At 41.4% G+C, this 24,437-nt stretch overlaps 3 protein-coding genes across 4 annotated transcripts; 1 reads left to right on the top strand and 2 right to left on the bottom strand.

Moving 5' to 3' along the window:
* Positions 1–131: 131 nt before the first annotated feature.
* On the bottom strand, positions 132–9,982 carry tert (telomerase reverse transcriptase). The gene is given in 16 exon segments (XM_079367906.1): positions 132–921; positions 1,544–1,707; positions 1,709–1,903; positions 2,115–2,176; positions 4,035–4,161; positions 4,467–4,655; positions 5,546–5,617; positions 5,733–5,849; positions 6,018–6,103; positions 6,203–6,304; positions 6,393–6,554; positions 6,725–6,892; positions 7,419–7,572; positions 7,679–7,868; positions 7,945–9,259; positions 9,645–9,982. Coding segments are annotated over 16 exon segments (3,423 nt in total). The 5' UTR covers positions 9,861–9,982; the 3' UTR covers positions 132–817.
* A 751-nt stretch (positions 9,983–10,733) lies between these two features.
* Positions 10,734–15,641, top strand: rbbp4 (retinoblastoma binding protein 4). Of its 2 annotated transcripts, none has more exons than XM_079367909.1 (12): positions 10,734–10,911; positions 11,504–11,651; positions 11,739–11,884; positions 12,187–12,360; positions 12,480–12,595; positions 12,693–12,853; positions 12,973–13,099; positions 13,214–13,291; positions 13,547–13,623; positions 13,886–13,943; positions 14,036–14,146; positions 14,754–15,641. In XM_079367909.1, the coding sequence occupies exons 1-12, from the start codon at positions 10,896–10,898 to the stop codon at positions 14,814–14,816; spliced, it is 1,275 nt and encodes a 424-aa protein (XP_079224035.1). In that variant the 5' UTR covers positions 10,734–10,895; the 3' UTR covers positions 14,817–15,641. The 2 variants fall into 2 exon arrangements, with proteins under 2 accessions (XP_079224035.1, XP_079224034.1); XM_079367908.1 differs by having other exon boundaries at positions 10,735–10,911; positions 11,501–11,651.
* sync (syncoilin, intermediate filament protein) lies at positions 14,923–19,953 on the bottom strand. Its single transcript, XM_079367314.1, has 6 exons — positions 19,852–19,953; positions 17,131–18,764; positions 16,833–17,047; positions 16,508–16,715; positions 16,211–16,335; positions 14,923–16,131 (listed from the first exon to the last, which is right to left on the bottom strand). Exons 2-6 carry the CDS (start codon positions 18,697–18,699, stop codon positions 16,086–16,088), a joined length of 2,163 nt encoding a protein of 720 aa, XP_079223440.1. The 5' UTR covers positions 18,700–18,764; positions 19,852–19,953; the 3' UTR covers positions 14,923–16,085.
* Between the last annotated feature and the right edge of the window lie 4,484 nt (positions 19,954–24,437).

The following is a 24,437-nucleotide window of genomic DNA, read 5'->3' on the forward strand; positions in this document are numbered from 1 at the left end:
AAGGACATCTTAATGGAGCCCTGTGGAATTCTATAGAACTGACTCATAATTGTTGTGTACTGTAATATTTACGAAGCAATCATTTTCAGCCACTGATTTCAAGGATGACAACTCACTCACTCATTTGTTCTTTTCAATAACACATCTGGATTTATTCAACAGGAAAAAATCTTATCAGTCAACAAGTTGTAATACAAATCAACCGAAATGATGCTGAAACCACAGCCATCTTTGATTCCACCATTAACAGAGACTTTTAACTCAACCACACACTTACTTAGTAGGTCACACAGCATCATTGGAAAGGGTGTCGAGTGACTTTTTATAGGGACAGCTTGCATAACTTTATATACAGGATATTTCCAAGTGACGTCACATGTTATTTTGTGGAAAAAAACAGTATCAAAGTCCAGCTAGACAAACAGCTGTGGGAAGAGACATAAGTAGGACGGTAGCAGGATGATTGCCAGTTATCCATTTTTACTGGTCCGGAGGTGGTTGTTGTATTGGGTGTGTTTATGACTCAGGTTTATCACTGAACCATTTTTTTATCAGTTGGCGAAATCCTGACTTCTCGGCACAACAGAATAATTAACACGAAAATTGGCACACTTACAGGTCAGAAAATGCACATGACTGATTTTAACAACCTGCTATTTCCACTCCATCGAAAAAGAAGTTTCAAAACAAGGGCACTTTAGAAACAAAGAGAAAAAAGATTCAGTCTCACAACATCCACATTCTGGGCACAAAGATGGACTGGACTGCTTACGTATACCTGAAGGCTGAAGAGAGTTGATTTGATCAAGCTGTTGATCTAGTCCAGGATGGCAAAGAAATCCTCTGGGATCCTGGGATAGGTGGCCTGTCGGACCCTGGCTAGCCTCAGGTCCCCCAAACGTCGCTCCAGACTGCGCTTTCCTGCCACGAGGATGAGAGCAAAATATGGAAGGACGTTAATTTTTACTGTCCTTCGACTTTACTTCACTTCGCTTGAATGTTCTTGATACCTGTAAACTCTAATTGAAATGTTTGCAATACCTGTGTTTGTGTTCATGAAAAATCATGGAGTCCCTTAAACTTGTTTGGTTGAATCTATCTCTCTCATAAAGTTCTTTTTTTAAAAATCAGAGGCATTCCTGGCTAGTTTAGATGCGGATAATGAAATAGTTCACATTTTTGCAGCCCTTTCTTGGAGAGGCTGCACCTTTTTTTCTTTTTTTTTTTGAATTGCCCTCGCCAGGGACAAATGATGTTTTTTGAATTGCATTGAATTTTTTTCACGCAGTTTCAAAATTCAGTAAAGCACAAGGGCTGCCTATGATATTCTTCTCAGTTTCTCTTTATCTGATACATCCTTTGACTGTTATTTATACACACATCATATAAGAATATATTCTGCTGTGTTTTTGAATGATGCAATTTCTTGACTTGCATTTCTATTGTATAAAAGAGGCTATATACGTTTTATTATGAAGAAATGAAGACGTCATTACTGTGTAATGTTGCTGTGTATACGTTAGGGTTCCCTAAGAGTACATACGTTTGTGCAGGTGTGAGATGAGACCCTTATAGAGAGGACGGTGAGGTGTCAGCACCAACGAGAAGGAAAGACAGAACAGCAGCTCCACTGCTTCATACTGTAACATGCCGGTCTGGGCCTTACTGCCCAAACTTACTCCTGGATCCAAATCAGAGATAAAGAGATGATGATAAATACACTACAACATTAGTAGGGGTTTCTTTTTTTTTTATAATGTACATAGGTAGAATATTGCCTTTGTTGCTGTTCCTGATGAGCCGATTTGCGTACTCAGCCATGTCCCATATTATCTGCAGGAAGTACATGGGGTTCTTAGCAACTGTCTGACCAAAGGGCAAACTCCGAGCGCACACATGGAACCTGTAGATTTTTTTGTGGGTGGTGGGAAAACAACACACGTTATTCTCAGTGCCCATATGATTCATAAACATTTCAATATGAAATAAAAGCTTTAACCAAAGTGGTGCTAGTGTATTTTGTGACAAAAACTAACACTGCGTTTACATGATAGCATTTTGGGTTTGAAAAAAAAAAAAAAAAGGAGGGTAAAAAGTAAGGCCTGTGTGTTCACCTGCAGGCCTGAAGCAGCACCAGCTCGTAGATGTTCTTGTAGACTGCCTGGAGAGAATTGGTCTGAGGAGGACAATAAATCCGTCAATATATTTTGCACCAAACCAAAACTGATGCATTTAAACTGTAATGCATGCAGCTACATTGCATACCAATTACTTGAAACATCACGGCTCATAAAAGCAGTTATTGTGAAACTTGACAAGTTTACAACTGTTTCTAATGAACTTGTTTCTGTTTGAGGGTAAATTCCAGCTGGTCACCTTGGATATTTTTTTACTCTACTTGTTCATAAATTCTATCTGACCGCATTATTTGTGACAGAAAGGGCGGTCCTTTGGGGGAGGACGCCCTTTAATTTATGTTTGTTATCCAGCTGATTGAATGTATAAATGGCTTTTGTAGAGGACCTGTTGCTTGACAAGCTCATAAATCAAAGGCTTTTTTTAAATAAAGAAAACATTTCAAGTGGATCAAAAGAGACCCAACAATCGTATGTATATGTATTATATATTTGAAGTATATTTTTTAAAAGATATCCAGCAGAATAACTTACAATAAAAATACACTTTAAACAACCACCAACTCCCATCTAAACTTTCCTTATGTATATTGCTTCAAGGTTTCTTTGCACGCTACAAGGCTAAAAGTCTACAAACATGCAAAGGACTGTCTCAGGTGATCCTCGGGCATAGCTTTAGTTCAATGCTAAAATCTGTAATTTTACAAGCTTTCAATTACAAAAATAAATGGTAAATGGGCTGAAGCTTGTACAGTTCTTTTTTAGTTTTTCTGACTATTCAAAGTGCTTTTACACCAAACGTCACACCTACGCATTCATACACTGATGGCAGAGGTTTCTTTGTTCCCATCAGAAGTAACTAATCCCATCAATACACACTGATACACCACTGACAAAGAAGTGGGTGCAACTTGAGTGTAAGAGTCTTACCCAAAGACAAATTCAAAAAATTCAAAAAATTCAATGAATCAGCTTACCAATTAATAATAAGACCTTATAATAAGACGCTCCTTAAAGTGGAAGGATCATTAACCCTTTATAGGGCACTCATCAAATACATTGAAATTCAAACACTGAACCTCAGAGTGATATTGGGGGACATAACAGATTATTATTTATATATATTTCTGTAAAAAAAAAAAAATCAAAAAAAAAAAATCAAAATTGCGCACTCCCATGTGTCAAGGCTACAGTCCTCACACGGGCGGCCCGGGTTCATGTCCGGCCTGTGGCTCCTTTCCCGCATGTCGTTCCCCACTCTCTCTCCCTGATTCCCACTCCTGTCCACTGTCCTTCCTCTCTAATAAAAGGCAAACAAATGCCAAAAATAAATCTTTAAAAAAAAAAAAAAAAATACATTTGAGGAAGTTACCATATTTAGTTCAAATGCCACAATAGCAGGAGCAGTGACGTAGGGTGATCTCTTCTGATTGGCTGAGTGAGGATCACATGCTTCTCGACCTTACTGAGATGTAGAAGGGTGGCCATATGTAATATGTACCGAAATTACCAGAAATAGTCACTTGCCCGATAAAGTGTTAATTTGACAAAATCAGAGAATTCATAGTCCGGAAAAAAGTATTGTCATTACAAATCTAATGGCCTGAAAATAGTGTTTTATGATAGTTAGACCTGCCTTCAGTGTTAATGGAGAAAAGCCACAATGTTGACCTTTTTAGTCCAAATAGAAAATAAAAAAATAAAGAAGCTACATTAGCTCCATTGTTTGCAGCTGTTATTTTCTATGTATTTTGGTTGTGACCGTTAGCTTAGCTTTTTTTCTCCTTAGTTTTCTGTAGTATGTAGTCATAGTTTTCTACACATCATAACTAATAATAAACAGTTCATGGGAATCCTCTACAGGCTCGTCAAAGCCTTTTCGACCTCTATGTTCCTGACCTTCAGGTCCAAGAACAAAGCATGGAACTTGAGTCTGAGGATAGCCATCAGTTTCCTCCTCATTTGCTGTCCAGCTGAGTGGACAGAGCCCAGGGTTAGGCTGTAGCGAAAGGACAGACCTGCATAGCTGAGATAGAGAGAAAGTCAGAAAAAAAAAACCCAAACATGAAATTAAGTGGAATTTGCTTTGTACCACAATGAAGTTATCTTTACTGTGTGCTTTGCAAGAACATGAATCATAGATGCTAGACAGGCAGTCGTCTCGAAGAATGTTTATGAGTAGGTACAAAGTTCAGGGGGTTTGTACACTGAAGTTACAGGAAATGAGAAATGCTCAATAACAGGTCATGTGAAAAAGCGCGCACACACACACACACACACACACACACACACAAATCAATGATCCGACAGTGTGACTACAGGATGCTTCACCTTGAATAATCTTTGTAGACGTCCAGTGAGTGGGTGTCGAGCAGCAGGCCACACCAGGGGAAGAGGCAGCGAGGGGGCAGCACACGGATGTCAGGACAAGAGTCCACAGTCCCTGACACCTGGAAGTTGACTGCCACCTTCTGGGGGTTGACCACCAGACCATACTGTGGCACTCCAGCCAGTAAGATCCTGTGATGACCAAAAAAAAAAAAAAAAAAAAAACAACAGCATGACGTTTGTCAAATCTATCTCTCAACCTTTTTTCCATGAAAAAAAAAAAAAACAATGTGTAGAAAGATACAGCAGTGAAGCAATGAGATCAGAGTTGGTTTTAGGGATGCTTAATTTAGAGGAACATTGTTCCAGTTCTTCAGAATGAGTCCAAGCACATCCTCATACAACAAATGCAGCTTTCTCGTTTTAATTCAGAGCAGCTCCAACACTGATGTAAGGAGTGTTGGTGCGTTGTTTGATTGTGATTACGTGAGATTAAAACAGCAAACAGCACTGAATAAATCGTGACCTTCAGTAAACGTTTCACTATTTTATCTTCTCACACCTAAAAATTTGCCAACGCCGTATCTCTTCCTCAGTGTACGCTGTGCTTCCCCTACCTGCTGCATCCTAAAACACAACAAGCACGTGCCAGTTGTGACAGATGGAATACAAACTCAGCATTAAGTTACATACATGTTGTGTCTCTGTCTACCATACAGGACCACAGAAAGGACCACTGAAGGCCTCTGGTGATAAACTGAAAAGCACAACTGACTAATTCATATCACTACTGTTGACTCACTGCACGTTATCAAACTTTCCGGGAATCTCCTCGGAGAGAAAGCAATAATCTTGATGTTACATAAGCTTTTTTTATTTTGGATATTTAGCTGGCACTGATAAGGTAACTACCCCCCCCCCCCTCCCCACACACACACACACACACACACACACACACACACACACACACACACACACACACACAAATGTACTAAGTTCCAGTCACACTTGTCCTAAGAATCCAAAGAATCATAAATTAAATTGAACCATCTTTGTGCCATAAAAAAGTAGCTGTGTCATACCTGAGAAATGCTTGAGCTTCGTGTAAGTCTGGCGTTATCAGAAGGAAGTCGTCTACCATCCTCATCAAACATCTACTGGAAACAGAGAGGTTCGTAACGGTGTCCACAATCAGAAGGGAAGAGTGCCTCCTGCTGCTACAGATGTGTCACTACGTCTATGAAAAGTTGCCTCGGACAACTGCTGTACCCTTTCTTTCCAGTGATCTCTCTGAACAGACTGTTCTCCATGTGGCCGTAGCACAGGCAGCAGAGCAGACTGGACACGACAGAGCCCTGAGGAATCCCTCGGCACTGTTGGTATGTTCTGAAACGCAGCAAGCCAAAAACAACCTGCAACTGAAAACTGCATCATTTAAAATAGGATTTATGTGAGATGTAAAATATGCACAAACCCAATCAGGTACAAAACATTTTCAAACTACCTTTGACTTATTGAATACTTGAACGTTTATTTATTGTCTATGATGCTTACTTCTTCCCAAACTGAACAACACTGCCGGTGAGCATTTGGGTGAAGAACTGCATCGCTTCTCTGCCATGAAGATCTGAGCTGAATTGCTTAAAGGAAGGAAAATAAATACGATTTAAAACAAACAAAAACAGGTACCAGTGTCAAGTGTCCTAATCCAAAGAGATATCTGAGCAGGTCACTCTCACCTGCTCCACCAGTATGGCGTGATGAACTCTGCCGCTTTTCTGCAGTGACATCACAAAGCCTTTCATGTTGGTAGATCCCATGTTGTCATCCAGGAAGTCAGCCTTTTTTCACATACAGGAGAAACGCATGTTGTGTTTGAATACACAAAGACGGGCACAGTGTGTCCAGCATGTGTGTACACAACGGTACCTGTCTGGTAAAGGACTTTTTCAGGCCCTCGTGGGAATCGGCCCAGATCCTGGCATAGCGGCGGATGGTGAAGAGTTCATCTTGGACGGGAGAAAGAGCCTGGCCGATCACCTCCATGAGTTTTTCATGAGGCAGACTCTCAAAGGCTCCGCTCACATCCACCTAGAATGCATGATGGGGAAAAAAAACTGCAAAAATGAATAACAAATAGGACACGTCGGCCCAATATTTGACCAGTTAAGATTACATGTAACATGCCAGCATAACACCTGAATCAGATGTAATTCTGCATTACAAACGTGTGAGGCTCAACGGATGAGCCAGAAACCAACCTTGACAAAGTAAAGAGGTTGGGGCTTCTCCTTCTGGGCAGGAGCTATAGAGCACATCACCTTGTGGATTTCTGTCACACCCCACACTGTGGATCCCAGGAGGGCAGGAGTGGAGCGCACACAGGCATGCAGCATGTCTAACAAGTCCCGAACACGAGCCTGGTAGAGCTGCGGGGGGAGAGAAATCACCTCCGAATCTTTCTGATGTTATTTATCAAAAACAACTCATTACTTTACTGCTATATGTATTGCAACCGCATTTTTATTACATTGTTTTAGTTCAATAAATTCAGGATTTTTATATAGTTAACAAAATATTCTCTTCTCACTTAATTTATTTACTCATCTTTTTTTTTTCACCATACATGCCATACTTGAATTTCCCTCTGGATCAATAAAGTATCTATCTATCTATCTATCTATCTATCTATCTATCTAAAACCCCTGTACACACAAACACAAACAAACTTTGCCTTATTGATCTGTTCTAGTTTTTCTGTAGAAAATCTGATTTAAAATCACCATCAAGACTCTGCTGGTCTTCATGACTTCCCACTGTCGAGCTTTTTTTTTGTTTCCTACGCCTTTTCTTTGTAATACTATTACACCAAGCTAAAAAAAAAAAAAAAAAAACAACAACAACACACCTCATGAATATGTAGCGGGGCGTTTTCATATCATTCGAAAAATGTACCCTGGTTTTTGCGTCCGCTCCAAGGATTCGTGTGATGGGCCTCATGCTATCCGTCTTGGGAATGAAGCGGAGGCGGGAGATGACGGTAGATTTGGGAAGGGCAGCCACCTGAGCTGGAGTCAACTCCTCCATCTGACCCTTGGATAAGTGACCCCTAAAATCACCAAAAAAAAAAAAAAAAGTACAAGAGTTTCATACTCATCTTTTTTTTTTGGACTGTAGGAGAATAAATGATTTATAAGTTGTGTCTATATGTGTACCTGAAGGCCAAGTCTTGCAGTTTTGCCCAGACTTCCTGTCTATAAAACCGGATGGCGTTTTTCTGACCCAAACTCTCAGTGGCGTAGAAACAGGCTCGAACCAGGCCAACTACAAAGCCGTCCAGAAGCCACGTCAGGAACTGACCCAGGATCTGTGTGCGGTATGAGAGCTCACTGGGCGGGATCCTGCCTGCAGATGAGACCGATTTGATGAGCTCGTCAAAAATACACGACATGTAGCGTTCGACAAATAAACAAAACCTTACCCGTTTTACTGATCTTCAACCAATCGCAGTCATTCACCTTCATCTTCCACATCAGCTCGGCCAATGAGAGCCTCTCAAACTTGCCACTGTGCAGGAAGCTCCTGACTCTGCTATAGAAATGAAGCCGGTTGTGGTCGGAGCCCCACAGCTCCCGAGGGATCACAGCGGAGAGGCATTCCCTCACAAACATGTAAACCCTGTGAGGCGCGCAGTGTTGAGGCAAGAAGGAGCTCAGCCTCCCTCGCCCTGCGTCCGTCACCTCCACCATCGGGCACAGCCGCTGCAGTATTCTGCTGTAGGGACATTTCCTGTGTTGGCGCAACATCTGACTGAACAGGGGGACCATGTGAAAAAAGCGCCTGGGGAGTTTCTTTGAGGGTTTTTCCAGGCCGTTCAGATAAGCCAGTCCTTCAAAAAAGACGATTCTTACCAAATCTTGCCCCTGAAGCCTTTTGCATCCCTGAGCACTCTTCTTCTTCCTATTGAGAAGAAAGCCGCGCATCCCTTTCCCCCCATACAGGAATCCAAAAATTCGGATAAAGCATAGTGAAGGAGACAGAGGGGGGAAAGTACCTGACCTCCAACTGGGTCCTCCTTCCACAGGCAGTGTGCTTGGCTGCGTTTCACTCGGCTGTTTGGAACCAGCAGAACTATTTTCTGAAGGCTTCATTAACAGTGTCGGTTCCACTGACACTGGCTGCTGTTTCGCTAATGTTTTAAAGCAAACTTGTTGGATTTCATGTGTGGGTCCTTGCTGTTCTACGCGTCTGTTCTTTGCCGAAGGAATCACAATTCCCTCCTCATCGCGCTTCTCAATCTCTCTCTTTCTTTTCCAGTCGTTCATCCTCATATCCCTGTTGTTCCTTTTCTTTCTCGGAGTGGGATTCAGAGTTTCCTGGTTCCTTTTTAAAATCACTGCACCTGCATTCCTCCTCAAGCGAGCTCTGTGATGTTTTATGGACCGAGGTTGAAGATTTAACCCCATGGACGCGGTCGTCATCGATACTCTGTCGTAGACAGGGACACCGCATACCTGGAAAAGACAAGATGGAGGGACAGCTACGAACACAGAACAGCTCTCCAATAGGTAGCGTGTGATGTCCGTGCCGAGACGTACGCACACTTTTCTCCACAGGTCGCTTCCATGGATGTAAGCAGCGCTTTGCGTGATCTCTCCTTGGAATTTGAAGTGGTCTGCATCCCGCTCCTCCCGAGCCAGGGACAGCAGATTGTAGCCATGGGCCAAGACGTTCCTCTTTCTTTTTCTTTTGAGGGTGTTAAGCAAGAAGGCCAGAAGTTCAGGCAGAGTACAAATCTGTGGGAAACATAAACAAATAAATCCTGAGCACTGCCATTATTATTATTATTATTATTATTATTCTTTCCCACTTAATGTGTTGAAAGTCCCATAATGTTCATTTTCCATTATGCATGAAGAAAACATCACATCCAGTTCAGTGTAACCCTGACAGTTTGACAGGAGATTACCAAATACATTTACTTTTAATATCTAATTTATAAAGCCACCTTTGATAATTGGTTTACAACTTGAACTGAGTGGGTGTGCTGTGATATGTTGAATTCACATATAAAGTATTTAACACGGTCACCGAAAGAATAAACTAACATGACAGACAGTTATTACAGGTGTTACTGCTGGTCCGTGACACATGTCGAGTATTAAAGGGGGGTTAAGTTACCTGGTTGCAGCTTGGTACCTGATGTAGTTCCTTGTCGTAACATACAAAAACACCCTGCACGAAAGACTTAAAGCGGTTTTGGTCCGACTGTTCAATGAGCACTATCCTCTGTCCTTCTCTGAACACAACACCTTTCACAAACTCTTCAAGAGTCTGTGTGTGCTGATACAACAGCCGGAGGATGTCCAGCGTCCGGGACATGTCGCTGGTGGACATGTTGACCACATGACGGAGGATGTTTAAAGCCTAGTTTATGCTTACACACATGAGTTACGCATTTGTGTTGATCTGAGCTGTGTTTAAGGTCCCGCGTCACCCTCAGCCAATGAGCGATCAGTTTGTTATTAGTGTCCAATCAGTTAACATCTTACTGGGATGTATAGGGTAGCCAATAGACAAGAAGAAAGGTAATGTTGTCCTTTAGATGAGAAAACTGACAGTTTCAGGCAGATATGTTCTATATATATCTATGGTTTCAGGCTCTTGAGAGAAATTAAAAAATATGTTTTGTAGATAAAAGATAGAATTATTAGACTTTTCATGTCTGACCTATTTGTAGGGTTTTTTTTGTTTGTTTCATATAACAGGGGCCACTCTTTTATAACTGAGAAAACGCAAGATTCAAACAATTATTAAAGGGAAGATCTCTCAAACAAAAAGGTTAAACCTTTAACTGAAACTCAGAAGAGTAATAAGATCAAACCAAAACTTCTCTTTTGTGATAAAAGTTGCATACTTTTTGCATAGACTTTAATTACATTTTGTAGGGCAAGTTGTAATTGTTAAGTTAGATAACTATATAAATCAAAGGATTTTTATACTGCTTCATTTGTCATTTGTTTGTTCCTCACTATATTGTAAACGGTGATACTCAGACTGTTGTAGGCCCGACGCCCGAGATAGTCCCTTTATGTAGGACCAGAAGACCGTTCAAAGAAGGACCAAAGCCGACTTCACTATGCACAGTGGGTGCTGTGAGGCTGAATCATAGATATATGTTTATGAGCTGAATCATAGATATTTGTCTGAATGAATTTGGCTGAATCGCCTCCTCCGCTGCCCTCTGCTGGTTAGCACGAGCTCGGCTCTGATTGGTTGAAAGACGCCCCCCTCACTTGGACTGAGCGCGCGAAGGCAGCTACGTGTTTCAGTGTGCTCTGCTCGCTGTTAGCTTTGTGTTGTCCGCTCAGTGTTTTAAACAGAGCATAACAGAGGAAAACCTGAGATAAGGGTCTTCGTCATTTTCCTGCAATGGCCGACAAGGAAGGTAAAGTGGCAGCTTGTGTTCTTCCACAAATGAACAAATAGTGCGGATATTTGACACGACTTATATCTGCTAGCTAAATTACTAGCTCAGGTAGCGGCTAGCCGCAGTAGCTCCTTAGCAGGCCTTTAGCAGATATAACAAAAGCCGGGTCGCTGCATTTTTGTTTTAACCAAAACAATATTGGTTTCAGGTTGCAATTATCTTTTCCGCATCGTTTACCAATAGTTAACATGGTCAAATATACATCTTTAGCTAAAAAACTTGATTATATACAAGCTCGAGTTAGCTCGAGCATTATAGCCAGGTAACGTGAAGCTAACGGTGTTAGGAAATATAATTTCATAATATTACAGACATTATTATAGAGAGGCGACGGGTCATTATTATGTTTTTCCTATGCAAAGGCAACCTATAAGAGCTGTTTATTAGGTGGTTGTCAATAATCCGTAGACCATGGCAGAGAAGTGATGTGTATACTCTTTGATATTAAACTGAGACAGAAAAACAAGAGTTAAACACTCATGAAGTTATCATGTTAATAAAATGTGTTTGAATAACTATTTTTTTCCATTAATTTGTCCCCATCTAGCAGGTGCATTTGATGATGCAGTGGAGGAGAGGGTGATAAATGAAGAGTACAAGATCTGGAAGAAAAACACTCCTTTTCTGTATGACTTGGTAATGACCCACGCCTTGGAGTGGCCCAGTCTTACAGCCCAGTGGTTACCTGATGTCTCCAGGTATGCATATTTACACATTTGTACAGTTGCACATAAAAGTACCAACTTGCATATTATAAATAACTGTACATTTCTTTTCTTTACTAGGCCAGAGGGCAAAGATTACAGCGTGCACCGGCTGGTGTTGGGCACTCACACATCTGATGAGCAGAATCACCTGGTGATCGCAAGCGTCCAGCTGCCTAATGACGATGCCCAGTTTGATGCCTCACATTATGACAGCGAAAAAGGAGGTTGGACACCTGTGTAGTTACATTCCTTACTAATGTGATCATTCTGTGTATAATACACTTTACCAGGACAAGAGACATTTTTAGTCATTAAATAAAATGTACAACCCCTCAGTTATCATTACAATTCAACACTTGTAAGTAGCATTGTTGCCTTTAGCTGTCGGTGTGGGTTCAGACCATGGTGTTATCATCCTTTGATAAGATCCTGCTTGCTGCCCCTAATTAGTTGTCATGACCGAAAAATATGCACTGTCTATATTTTTTTCAGTACAGTAACATAACCTCCTTGTGTTTCACTGCAGAGTTTGGAGGCTTTGGATCTGTAAGCGGCAAAATCGAGATCGAAATCAAGATTAGCCACGAAGGAGAGGTGAACCGTGCCCGCTACATGCCTCAAAACCCCTGCATAATTGCCACCAAGACCCCCACCTCAGATGTGCTGGTGTTTGACTACACTAAACACCCCTCGAAGCCAGGTAGGAAGATCACAGATCCAGAAAGTAAAATAGGTTCATTTACACTTGACCTACTGACACGCATCATGTTTAACACCTCTTCAGTAATATTCCAATATTACTTTTTGCGTTGTCAATAGATGCTTCTGGAGAGTGTCGCCCTGATTTGCGTCTCAGAGGCCACCAGAAAGAAGGCTACGGTCTGTCCTGGAATCCAAATCTCTCTGGCTCTCTACTTAGCGCTTCAGATGACCATGTAAGATCAAAATCAAGTTTTATTAAGTAGTATTGAATTATGGGACCTGATGTATATCTATATTTTATTTTCTTTGCTCCTCTTTCCTGATCTGTAGACTGTCTGTCTGTGGGACATCAGTGCTGTGCCAAAAGAGGGGAAGATAGTGGATGCAAAGACTATCTTCACTGGTCACACTGCTGTGGTGGAGGATGTGTCCTGGCACTTGCTTCACGAGTCACTCTTTGGATCTGTAGCAGATGACCAGAAGCTCATGATGTAAGACACTTGATGAGTCAACTGATCCATCAGATCAAAACGGTGATCTTACAGAGCGTGTGGAATAATGTTGGTCTTTTTTTTCCCCCCTTTTCCCTTCTTCTTTTTTTAAACTTCAGCTGGGACACTCGTTCAAACAACACTTCCAAACCCAGCCATGCAGTGGACGCCCACACAGCAGAAGTCAACTGCTTGTCATTCAACCCTTACAGCGAGTTCATCCTCGCCTCCGGCTCAGCAGACAAGGTATTGTGATGAACCACCACATTAAAAAAAGTGTGTGTGCGCTGTCTCACTTTGTTGTTTGCAGGAATTAAAACAATCTGCAGCTGTGTCTAATTTCTTTCTTTGTGCTCGCAGACTGTTGCTCTTTGGGACTTGAGAAACCTGAAATTGAAGTTGCATTCCTTTGAGTCGCACAAGGACGAGATCTTCCAGGTAAGATGTTAATCATTTCTGTCACTTATTATTGATCTGTCTGTATTGAAACTGTAGTAAGTCTTAAATCCCAGTAATGCAAATTTTTAATTCTTTTAAGTCTCAATGTCATTCCCTAGTCTTGTGAAAAAGTCCGACAAGTATGACTACCTTCCTGGTAAATCTGTTGATTGGTCCCCCACACAACCGCCTTGTAATGAGATTGTTGTGTTTTTACTTAGGACTAATTAGATTTTCTTTCATGGGTTTTTGCAGGTTCAGTGGTCTCCTCATAATGAGACCATACTGGCATCCAGTGGAACAGACCGTCGCCTGAATGTCTGGGACCTCAGGTAAAACACTTAATCCAACGTCCACTGAAAAGAGCTTTCTTGTTTTCAGATTGCTGTGACTGACATTAAAGCCAGTCTTCCTGTTGTGTTTATAACATGTTTCATTGATCGAGATTATAGGTTGACATGAAGTAGTTGTTGTAGTACTGATCCAATGATGATTGCCTCCTGTAACAGCCTTTACACAAACACAGGATTGGTCATAGCATGCAGTGATCGATTCAGTTTGTCTGATTTACAAATCTTTGTCTTATTTATATAGCAAAATCGGAGAAGAGCAGTCACCAGAAGATGCAGAGGACGGTCCACCTGAGCTACTGGTGTGTTTTACTGCCACTTTGGGACTCTCCACTGTTGGAAATGTTGTGTTGAAAAGGAAGATAACATTGGCCTTTATTTCCCTGTTTATTAGTTTATCCACGGAGGCCACACAGCCAAGATCTCCGACTTTTCCTGGAACCCTAACGAGCCTTGGGTCATCTGCTCCGTGTCTGAAGACAATATTATGCAAGTTTGGCAAATGGTAAGACTCCGCGAGTATGTTTAACCACTATACTAGAAAAAAAACAACAACTCATTCTTTACGTTACAGTGTCAGGAGGGGAATTATTTTCCCACAAGATAAGTGGAGATAAGTTGATTTTAAAACAGAATGTTCAGATCAGAGACAGAAGGCAACTCTGCCATCAAGTTCTCTTGTGTCTTACCCAATAACTATAACGTGGACCGAACAGCGCAGGCAGTCATTTGAAGGGAAAGTTGTCTTGGAAGGAGCCTGATATTTGAACTCGTGACCGCCAAGAGAAACATAGTGAAGATGGACTTTTGATGTACAGAAATGCACCTTTTTTGCGAGATTGAGTCAGGGCAAAGGAATGAGACAGAAGAAGGAAAAGTGAACATGGTGAGTCTACTATACCAGCTGTCTTTACTTCCTAAACTTTGCTTTTTTTAATACTTACAATGTACATTAATCCAATGTTAAAGTGTTGTCTGGTCAGGTTTGGCTCTTTGAAAGCTGAACACTTCATGTAGTGCTGGATGTACTGAAAGACAGAATGCAATGTCATGTCTTAACCCCTGACACCATGTGACTAAATCCCTCACTCTCTGATTATTCTGCCTTTTAGGCTGAGAACATCTACAACGATGAAGACCCTGAGGGTTCAACAGACCCCGAAGCCACAGCATAGCGTCTTTGCCTGTTGTGCGTTTAACCTCCAACCTCATCATAAACTGCCAAACTGCCCCCTCAGTAGTTCGGTGCAGCTACTTCTACTTCTTCCCATCCTTCTTTACTTTTCTGGTGGGACACTATTCGGTTAAAGCACTGTAAATATACAAGACATTTAGAAATCATGTGAAGCCCTGGCCCTTTTGGAATGCTCAATTTGAAGAACTGTCCTTTAGCTGAGTAATTTACCGCCTGATGGAGCTCAGGTTTCCCAAAGTGCAGAAACAATTGTTTTCCGCAACCAAACTGGCTCTCTGTTCCACACTGAAAGCTGTTAACCGAGGCTTTTTCCACCGTCAATAAACATGTTTATATAGAGTATCACACATAAAAACAGACATGAAGGTAATTTGGCAAAAGCCCACTGTTCAAAGTGTCCACGGCTCCCTCTGAAAGGCATGTTGGAAATGTAGCAGGGAAAGAATGTTCGACATTAACTTGCAGCTTTTGAGATGATTTAAAGGACAGTGGCAGTTACTTAAAGTGTGAAGATGCTTTTATTCACTGACTAGAAAACTATCTAAAATGTCTCATTTTCTCCCACTTCATTTTGATCAGAACCTGAATAGGTCTCGATACAGATGTTTTCACCAGCTGTTTTTTAAAGAAATAAGAATTTTGGAGTGGATCTGTTTTGAATTGTCCTTTGGTGTTCCCACCTCCCTGAACCTGAATCATTAAATAATCATTTAACTGTTTTTCGTGTTATAGATTAGTGGTTGAACTTTTTATATGTTCAATGTTTGTACAGTGAGTGCATTCTTAATAAAAATGTGTTTCATTAGTCTGTGGGTCCACATGATGTATTGTCAACGTTTCTTCATATAAATATGCAATGAGTGTTCATAAACCTAAAACATTTTTAAACAACGCTCAATCCTTAAAGTGACCTTAACACTCACTGCTCAAGTATTTTGTGTCTGGCTTGACTTCTTGGTGCTTTCTGAGTTCCTGTTCTGACTATTACTCTTGTTCTCATTGTTTGGACCTTCAGCAATTTTGCCCTTATAAGCACATGAACTCTCTCCACACTTCATGCAGGGACATGAACTCATCAGCCACACTGAGATTAACAAAGTCTTTATTCATAGCAAAAAAGTCTCTACAAGTTAACTAAAAAATATGTTTCAACAGCATTTCTTAATAGTATAAAGTGCATTCATGGTTGTGAGACAGTAGCGCTAATGAATCACAAATCTCTTTGAAGTAAAAAAGAAAGAAAAGCCAGTCAGTTGTTTTTCTGCCCATCACAGTTATGGTCCTCATTGGCAGCCCTGTAAAGAAAATGTTTCTTCATGTGATATCCCAGAGATGTGATGGATAAGTGTACAGAAAAAAAGCAACAACTCTTACCTGTAAAGGAGTAAGCGTTTGCTTAGATTGTCTCTCAATTCTTCTATTTCTTTGGTTTTCCTCTTCTGGATATTTAGCTCAGTCTTCAGTTCTCTGCTGCTCTCCTCCAAAGTGTAAACTCTCTCCTGTTAAAATAGAAAGTTATAGTTGTCTTTAGTATCAGGTGACCCTACCTTTGACTTACACACTGTTAAATGGTTGTCCATTTTAGAAGTGTCCCTGCCCTGCCAGTAATCTGTCATACCAGATGTCTAGTCTGTTTTATACACACAACCTGAAATGACATATTGTGCTTACCTTGTAATGCACCACATCCTCTCTCCTCTGCACGTGAATAAGTCCGAGTTTCTCCTCTAAACAAGTCCTCTGGATAATCAGTTTTTGGATTTCCTCCTTCAACGGTCTCAGCTGGGTTCTGAGCTCCTGGGTCTGCTCTTTGGCTTTCAGCAGGGCTTCGGCTGTGACCTCCCTCCTCTTGATCAATGCAAGCATAATGGGTTCATATCTGGCCAAGACAACCATTGACAGTTGAATAAAAACACATCTTTGTATCATGTAGAACAGCATGAGGATGAGCATCTCATTTCAAAAGAAAAAAAAAGAGTTCTAGAAGAGACAGTACCTATCCTCAAGTGCTTTAAGCCCACTCTGCAGGTACTGCTGAATGTCTCCACAGGAGTGCCTCTTGCACTGGGTCAGCTCATCCTGAGTGTTGGAAGTGTGACTAAGGCTCTGGGCATGACGCTCTGATTTAAGGTGTAGGAGCTGTTGTTGATGGGCTGCTATCAGCTTGGCCCTCTCTTCTGTCAGCTGAAGCACCAGTGACTTCATTTTTTCCTTGAAGATGGAAGAAAAAACACCATGAGGAGATTTTTCTTTTTAAATTGAAGACAGACGTTTCTTCTAAAGGGATTTCTTACCTCTTCCCTCTTCAGCAGGTCCACCTCTTGATGTCCCGTGTTCAGGGCAAACTGATTGTGAGCGCAGTCTCTTGCTATGACAAAAAGCTTCCTCTTCAGCTTTTTGAGCTCCTCGTGAATCCCTTGTCTCTCCAAGTTTACTTTCCATATCCTTCTCTCCTCCTCTGCTCGTTCCTCCCAGAGGCACTTGATCTCTTTCATCCTCTCCTCCCTTCTTCCCTTTTCTTCTTTCTGCAGCACACTCATCAACACTGCCACTTTGCGATCAATTAGCTCCTCTGTCTCCGCTTCCTCTCTATTGGTCTCCTCCACGTGCCAACTTTCTTTATTTCCTCTCAACGATAGCACCTCCACCAGAAGATCCTTTCTCCTCTTCTCTACCTGCTGCACTTCCTCTATCCACTCCTCCACCTGAGACCCTAGTGCGCGTAATTCATTCATGCCAGGGCCTTCATAAATTGGGTCCGTCCCCAGCGCTGTTGTGTCTTCAGCTGGACAATTACCATGGTCTACTTCAATCCTTTTCATGTCTTCCTCTGTTAATGTTTCGTCATCAGAAGACATACATCCTGTGTTTGTTGCTTCACAGTACATCGGAGCATTTTGTGTATTATCTGATGGCATCGATGGCCTTGCAGGCCTTAGATGAGCTTCAAGAACACTCTGGTCTGCGTTTGCTTCCCCTTGCCCTCTGAGTCTTTCCATTGAGAAGCCACTTGCTTTGCCAAGGCTAAGTAGAGGATGTGTCTGGCTTTCAGCTGTTGCTGAACCTTCTGCCAGCTCATTTCGGCCTTCGTCAGAAAGTATATTCCCCCCCGCATGTGGACAAGAACATAATTCTAATCCTAGGGGGTTGGCCTCCAACTTCGCAAACCTCTCTTGCTGAATGGGAACAAGTGTTGTACCCTTACGGAGGTTAGCATTTGTACTGATGTGTACGTATTCTTGAGTTGCATCTGTAGCCCAGTCTTGGGGCTCAAAATCCATCCCAGTCTCTTCCATACAGCTTTCTAGCATCGCAAGCATCCCCAACAGATGGCCCTCATACTCAATCATGGAGTTACTGAGTTTGTTTCCAGCTGAAGTGAGAGGCATTTTTCTCGGCTGAGAAACGTCTCTGGCTACTTCACTCCTTTTTATGATCTGCTCCAAGCCTTCAGCATGGCCTTGTGAAGGCTGGTCTTCTGTTCCAACCGCATCCATGTGCGTGTCGATGTAGCTCGTGGAAAGATACGCTTGGGGAGAGATACCTGTTTCTGGATGGGTCTCCATTTGGACCTCGTCTATTCTGTGGCGTTGGACTCTTTCAGTGGGGTTTGTTTCTGAGAAGTGAGGGCCAAACGAGAAACCAGTGAGCTCTTCGCAACTTTTCAGCAGTTCATCCATCTCTTGTAGGTAGGGCTTGATCAGAGATGATTGATTCAGTTGGGTTCCTGAGAGGGTAAAACCAGCTTGGTCATTGTTGCGCTCACTTTGTTCCGTGAGGGTTCTGTCTTTATCTGCGTCCTCCTCTTTAATGAAGAGGGGCTCGAACCCAGTCAATGAAATGTTATCGTTGAGATCCTCCATGGTTTTACTGGTTTGACAACTGTGGCCACATGAGATTTAGAAGCCCCTTTTTCAGCTCTGCCATCCTTTGAAAAAGCAGATGTAAGTGTTATACTGGGCAGCTGATGCATGATAGTTGAAGTTGTTAGCAGCATTGTTGTACAGATACTTCATTCAATTCTGGGCTTGGCCTGCATTGATAAAATTTCCTCCGAGATATGGAATTCATACTTCAGACATCTGTGAAAGCTATCCTGGGGTCAATAGCACAAGAACGCAGAGCTGGGCATGGGGACAGTTTAGCAGAGGGTACGCTACCAGCAGCTGTCCTGCTGGGCTCGATGCCACAGTGACCAACTGAATGCTTGGCAATGCCCAGACATACACTTAAAACAAGCCTACTCATGTATGTATGCACATGAACACCACAGCACTACTGATATAAACACATGCAAACAGTTCTGCCCTTAGATCCAACAAGTGGCATTTAACTGTTAACATTAGAGAAGAACTTATAATAACATGTCGTCATGCTGATAAATGAGCATTGTGATTATTCCCTGGTTAGTATCTTAGTGGTAAATCCCCTCGCTCAGGTGGACGGGGCATTGAGTCCCAGACGGTACATTTATCAAGTTGACCCAATACTGTCATTGCCAAAGAATAGTAGTGTAGAAAGCGCATGGGTGTAACGTTTAACTGGTAACTTCTCTTTCTTTGCCAAAACTTACCCTCTAAAGGTCCAGGTCAGATGATTCAAATAAAGTGCACTTAAGATAACGGTATCAATGTATCCCCGGTTTATAGCTGTTTTATTTTATCTCGGCTGTTTCCTCACTGGCCCTGGACTGGTTGTGCCGGTTTTTGCAAGGCTCACAAAAAAAGCTCTGGGGAAGACATGGCAGCTGTCTTACTGCAGGGCAGGAGTGGACCAAGTTCACATTCCTTTAAACAAAACTCAGTGGTCGCACAGGAGCATACACATTTTCATCTTTAATGAAAAACGTGAAAATCGACAAATTGAAGTTCAGTAGGAGTTTTGTCATTCGTCTCATCGGTTATTTGAAAGATACTGACACCCAAACAAAGAGTGATTTTTACTTTAATTCTTTCAAGGGTTTCTAGTAAGTTAGATCAAAACAGTTCATCCTGATCAAATATGATTGTACTTACCTGTTTGCCCTTTTACTCCATCCTCTGGATGAATCCGTTTGAATTGAGTTGCCATTCAAAGATAAAACAGAGTAAGCGGCAAAGTGTGAGCGGGAGCAGTGTTTGCAGCCAAACTGAGAGAGGAGGGAGGGTGTAGGACGGTTGAGCCAGCCTCTCTCGCAGTCAGTGTGACCATGACTACCTCAAATCTGTTTAGGTTTATTTATAACACTGGGCCAAAATGGACATCTAAGAACACTGAATACCTTGTTGCCATATGCTGTTGGTCTACAGTTACATAACATTGATTGACTGACTTTAAGAGGACTTTGGGTGTTGGTTGTCAGAATGTGTGTTTTCATGAATTAAGAAGCATTGAGTAAATATGTTAGGAGTAACACGCTATAGCGTACGGGCAACACTTGATTCCAACAACTATTGGCTGGTGGAGTTACAGCTGTATGCTCTTATTATGGCTGTTGAGAGGTGTGTGTATGTGGAGAGTTTATGGCGTGTGTGTTCATGATGAAAGACAACATGGCTCCAGGATTCCAGCCGTGCCGCCTCATTATCGAGTAGTCTCCAAATAGCTCCATGCAATTTTCTGAAAGCTTCCCGTGGGAGGATTGGTTTTCACCTCAACTTTTGACCTCGACAATGGACCACAGGTGGTCTTGTGTAGTCTGAGGAGAGGACAGACAGCATGAGACAGGATTGTATAAGGCATGAATATATGTGGGAGGCTTAGAGGAAAGGGAACATATCCCAGGATAAAGGAAGAGGACAATTGTGATGCCGAAATGTGAAGATAAACAAATCATAAAAACTAGACCAGTGATGAGAGGACCAGGGTAAAGCTCTGTCCAGAACAGACCTTCTCTCCTGTCAAATATATTTACTTGAAGTAAGAGTTGAACATTCATTTGAAATCATTCTTCGGCTCTCATTTTGATTATTGTGATTGATTTATTTCCCATTTCTGACCTTTTCTTGATATGAAGAAAACAATAAAACAGTGGGACTCCACTAGATGGCAGCAGAGTTAGATTTAAACTCCTCTTATCCTTATGGCGACATGAAGACAATGTTGACGGTCTACCACTGAACAACCAGTTTAGAGGCCGCTTCAGACTATCATCCCAGTCTGTTTGTTGGTCACTTTGTAAACAGCTATTATTTTTAGACAGAAGGCTGATTTGTGCTTATAACGTTTAGATATTGAGTTAAAAAGGACATGTTGGATGCCTTTTGATTCAGTTGCTCTATAAAAAAAAAAGAACTATCAAAGGTTTATTTTTCCTCCAAGTCCCGGTTCAGAATATTTACGTGACCCTTTTTACTCGGTACACTTACTGCAGTTAGCACCCTGTAAAACAGTGACTGTCATGCCTTTCACATTCTGAATCAGTGTTTCCATGATGAGTCCCTTGTGCCGAAGGAAAGATGTAATGTTTATCTTATTCATCCATCTTGACCGCTGTGACTCTGTGTTTTGTCAGGTTTCGGCTTGGAGGGGGAGAAACAGTCATTGACATGGACTTATGTCCCAGCATGATCTGTCTCACCACTGTTGCTCACTTGTACACCCTCTTGGATACAGAGGTAGACTCTAAGAGTCTTCTGCACTAGCTTGCCAAAAATATAATCTTTTACTCTCTTTTCCTTCATGGAGAATGGTGAAGTCATCTGAATTTATGTGTGTGTGGGTGTGTATAGAAGGTCCAGGGGGAAACCAAATATTATTGTGGGAGTTGTGGTTAAGGATTGAATGTCCCACAGAGATAGGCCATATGCTGTACATTCAATTGGACAAATCTGTTACGATCTGCTCCAATTTGCAGTATACCGTCCAAACGTCCCCTCAGTGTGTCTGTTACTATTTGACTTTATAGAAGAAATGGGAATTATAAAGGCTTTGGGATTTCACAGTGTTCACATCTTCTTGTATCACCTGCCATACGGGCTGCTGGTTTAGCTCAGTTGGTAGTGTGAGTACCCCATGAACAGAAGTCCTCATCCCACTGGTGCCAGGTTTGAGTCTTGATGCTGATGCAGTTTAGAGCCTACTCTCTCTACATGTCCTATCTCTTATGCTGTCCTATTGAATAGACTGAAAAGCCCAAAAATGACACTTTATTTTTCACTTAAAGGCGTTCAGGTGGTATCATTAAAGCTATGTTGTGACCATTCTTTTTATTCCTTTACTGACAACTGTGTGGAACATTGGAGGACTGTGTTTTCAGACTTTTTACACTATAATGTTTAATCTGACATGTAGCTCCATTCATGTGAACCCCCTTCCATCTCCAACTGCTAACCATGCCACCTCATGAGGGGTAAGAGCCGGCCCTGCAATAAGGCAAGTGAGGTAAGGAGAGGTATTATGGTGAAGTTTCATTACAAGAGTACAATTCAAGGAGAACCGACAGACTTTCCAAACCGAAAAGAAGACTTTTGTTGGTATGAAATGAAAGTCAGTCGTAGAAAGGGCTGCACTTGGTCTGAGCTTTGAGGTTGTTTTGGGGTGCAGGAGAGGAAGTGGTGTGCTGAAGGTATACACAGCTTTGGTTTGAGAGACTGGTGTTAAAGTGTGACATCTACTGGACATCTACTCAATAACATAATGGGAACAAGAAGTTGTAGTTCAGTAAAAATGACAACAAACGACACCAAAACAAGCCTGTCAAACTTACTCTAGCAACTCAACGCATATTGTTTGTGGGGAAACAATGCTCAGACATTTTATAAATTTAACCTTAACAAAATGGGCAAACATTTTTAATCAGTCTCACCATTAAAAACCTTTCACTTCTATAAATGTATTGTGGTTTTCATTGAAATTGAAATTTCCTCTAATTGTAAAAAAAACACAGTTTTTAAAACATTAAATGATGTTCTCTCACTTTGTTGTTCCCTGCCATCGGTCGTGTCTTACATGATAGAGCGTTGTCCAGTTGAGTGTATTGTGTATAGCTAAGTGTTTTTTAATGATGGTGACCTATCAGGTGTTTATTTTAAAGTGTGTGCCTTGGCTACATAGCTGTCAGACACCATCTTCTTTTTGTCATCAGCCACCCAGTGTTTGCACCAGTTGGCATTTATGTTCTTAAAGGATCACTTCATATAATGGAGCAGGGGGCCCTGTGTCCTTTTTCAGTGTGTTTTTCCTCTGTGCTGGATTAGACATGTTTCCTCTTCTTAGAATTATAGACATGCTTACCCCTAAAATAGCCACAGATACAGTAGCTTTGGATTGTTCCCACAGCTCTTTTATTACATTTGAATAACTCATGGGAAACTCTTTTAAGTAAGCTACTGCTCTTTCAAAATGTAAATTTAGTTTTGCAATGTTTTGAAAAGAACCCTGATTTAAACTGGTTGTACAGAGGCCAGTTTCTTGTGTTGATTTACCTGTATACTATTGAGCCACCATGACCAGTTCCCATGAAGAGAACTTGCAGATGGAAACATCTGATATGGAGAGATAAGACAAACCAAGACGCAGAGTCGGTGAGGGTTACATTGTAGATGCTGTCATAGCAGATGATCCAAATGAGCCACAAAGAGAACAGTGAAAACATCAGGAGAAATGAAATGAACTGTAAATCTGTGACCAAACATCTTTGGATTGGAAACGTATGATTGACTGTTTATACGTGATTATTCAGGCGGCTTTATAGGCTTGTCTGCATAGACTGTAGGCCTCTTTATTTAGGATATGTGCCTGATTGGCTTATTTTTTTTTAAAATCTTTTCCCATAAAACTGTGGTTATCTTTTGCCAAATTGAACTCTTGATTCATTCTCTTTAAAGAAATGACGTGAGATTAAGCTGCTCAGTTGTGTTATGAGACTTATGTAACAGCAGAATTAGTATTGATAGAAACAGATGTAATTGTCTTTTTCTATTTACAATGATTGAGTCATGGCTTCTGAAAAGAAAAAATATAGCTCTTTCTGAAGAGTTAGTGAGCCAACGTCTTTGTCTTGACTGATTTATGTCAACGACTCTTAGATGGATGAAAACATTAAAGGACAGCTTCTGACAAACCTGATCCTCTCGTTATTACTGTAGCGCTAGCATGACCTTGTCTTTTTACATTTTATCAAGTGAAACTATTAAATAACTTTGAATTACCAATTTAAAATTTGGTGACAAAATCCATGGTCCCCAGAATATGAAACACATGGGCGAAGGGGCATTGGACGGCTGAGTGTTTATGACACTCGTTCCATGTAGATAGGCTATAGTCCAACTAGTAGTTGCTTAGGTTCAAACCAACCTTGGCCTTCTGCTGCATGTCATCTCCCACTCTGAGTCAAAAACTCGTCATGGCGTGGGTTAACAAACCAGCTGGTCTAAAGTAGTTGTTTGGTCAAATTATTAGGAAGAACACAAACACTGTTTTATCAACCAAAGTCGTCGATATAGTGTAGCATTCCCTTTATCTTCTTCCAGTAGAGGCTCACCAAGCTTTTGCTGAAGCTTCACACAGAAAAGTATCATACAAAAGTAAGTATTAATCCATCTGAATCCTGCTCTTAACCTAAACACAATGATCAGTGGTGTAAAGTCAATGTTTTTATGCTGAATCATTGGCTTGTGTG

The sequence above is a fragment of the Symphodus melops genome (genome assembly GCF_947650265.1).
Source record: "Symphodus melops genome assembly, chromosome: 18".
In the NCBI taxonomy this organism is placed as follows: Eukaryota; Metazoa; Chordata; class Actinopteri; order Labriformes; family Labridae; genus Symphodus; species Symphodus melops.